Genomic DNA, 1,821 nt, shown 5'->3' with positions numbered 1-1,821 from the left:
GCCTTTTGAGTTAGATAGTAATAGATTATAGCTCCTATTCAAGAAGAGAGGCGAACCAGTTTTATGATTGAGGGGTTATAAAATAGACTGCATGAGCTGTAATGGGAGGATCTTTAGTTAAGGCGCGAGGTGGGGGGGTTACTAAACGGAAAGGAGAGATAATCTTATGGATTAAAGGCTGTGATGGCATCTCATCTAATGCTATAGATGTTTCTTGTGTGCCTATAGAGAGCTGAGAGCTACATCCTTCTTCAGTTCGAGCTTTTGCAAGGTTTATAGCATAGGATTTACGAATCTCTGTTTGTTGAGCTTTAGTATATTTAGTATTGCCTTTAGGGCGTAGAAGGCATTCTATGAAATCAGCTAGATATAGTCTATGGCAGTGTATATATCTAGAAGGGCATTGATAAGGCTCTAGGGCTGTACAGTGATTGACATAGCCCTCTTCAGTATACTCTAAGGAGCCGCATAGTTGGCATTAAGAGGGATGTGCACAGGATCGTGTATTATGCCATTTCTAGCATCGTGTATATTAAATAACTATTGTTTTCTTAGAAAGGTAACAAGCATTGGTAATAGTGCTAAAAAGACGTAGCTGGATAGGCAGTAGTGATTTCGTGCCTTCTGGGAAGTTAACAAACTAGCTTGAGGAGAGAGTATCAGGATTAGCAGCGCTCATAGTAGTCTCGCTAATAGATATAGGCTTAAGCCCTGTAGTTTCGCTAATTTCTAAGAATAGTAGTGTAGGATTGACAGGGATTAGAGAGTATTAACCATCCAAGATTTGGCCAATTTTCCTTGGCACGTTGATGACTTGGTACGAGACCTATCGGGAGCTGCGTTCTATCTGGCAGTTAATAAAGAATGTAGAGATAGTCTCTTTTTGGGCCTTAAGGGCTAGGAGGGCTTCTGGAGATAAGGGACATAGTGCAAAGCCAGTCTTTATAGCTTGGACTTCTTTTAGTGCTGCACTATTTAAGTTTAGTTGAGATTGTAGGCTAGAGTAGATAGCATAGACTTCTATTTTTCTGGCTGCATGGTCAGCTGGGAGGCATACGAAGAGCTGGATGTCAGGAAGGGGTTATTTTACCAGAGGCATAGGCTTTTTAATAAAGGATTTAGGGTGAGTGGTGGGAGTTGATTTGACTAGGGCATATTGGGTAATAGTCGCATAAGTTGACTAGTTAAGACCTGAGAGGGGACGTGAGGGAGGGGGTAAAGAGGGTAAGAGATTTAGAGTGGGAGAAGAGAAAGGGGAAGGAGACAGGGCAGGTAGAATGGAGATCATCGAGATACCACTGATATAAGCGTTGAAATGTTGTTGAGCTACCGAGGCGAGGTCATCGCTTAGAGCGGTGAGGGCTCTCAGTAGGTGAGGAGCAAGGCCGGTGGTTTGGCTGCGGTATTTATCAAGGAATACAGCTATGAGGCTGAAGATCTTCTGTCCTTCAGAAGCTCTTGTTGTGGCTGCAGACGTGGATTCCAGAAGGGCTGTCTGTAGAGGGCCATCTGTACCAGGGCCTTTACGCGCCATGGTGTTGCCGGGCGCGTTGAGACGCGTCAAAGGCTGCACTCCTGGGAGCTAGGTGGTAGAGAGGGTTGAGGATTTTGAGCCTCCGACTGTTTGATATAAATAATTATAAGGAAGTCGCCTATCAACTCGAAAATCGTTTTTTGATATATGGATACGGATCCGGGTGCAATTGTCGGATTGGTCGGTTTATTCCAGGCCAATCCTGAAGAGTGTTTTACTAGGATCAAAGAAAAGAAGTGACTAGCAAGATTGTATGCATTGAGTTCTGTGTCTGTCTTTCAAGTTTT

General features: G+C 43.7%; 1 protein-coding gene across 1 annotated transcript; it reads right to left on the bottom strand.

Moving 5' to 3' along the window:
• Positions 1-826: 826 nt before the first annotated feature.
• On the bottom strand, positions 827-1,534 carry TSTA_009550 (uncharacterized protein; the record flags this gene model as incomplete). The annotated part of the gene is made up of 2 exons (XM_002483022.1): positions 827-971; positions 1,266-1,534. The coding sequence occupies 2 exons, from the start codon at positions 1,532-1,534 to the stop codon at positions 827-829; spliced, it is 414 nt and encodes a 137-aa protein (XP_002483067.1).
• Between the last annotated feature and the right edge of the window lie 287 nt (positions 1,535-1,821).

Source organism: Talaromyces stipitatus, genomic scaffold (genome assembly GCF_000003125.1).
Source record: "Talaromyces stipitatus ATCC 10500 scf_1105507295549 genomic scaffold, whole genome shotgun sequence".
Classification (NCBI taxonomy): domain Eukaryota; kingdom Fungi; phylum Ascomycota; class Eurotiomycetes; order Eurotiales; family Trichocomaceae; genus Talaromyces; species Talaromyces stipitatus.
This window is presented reverse-complemented; position numbering and strand designations above follow the sequence as displayed.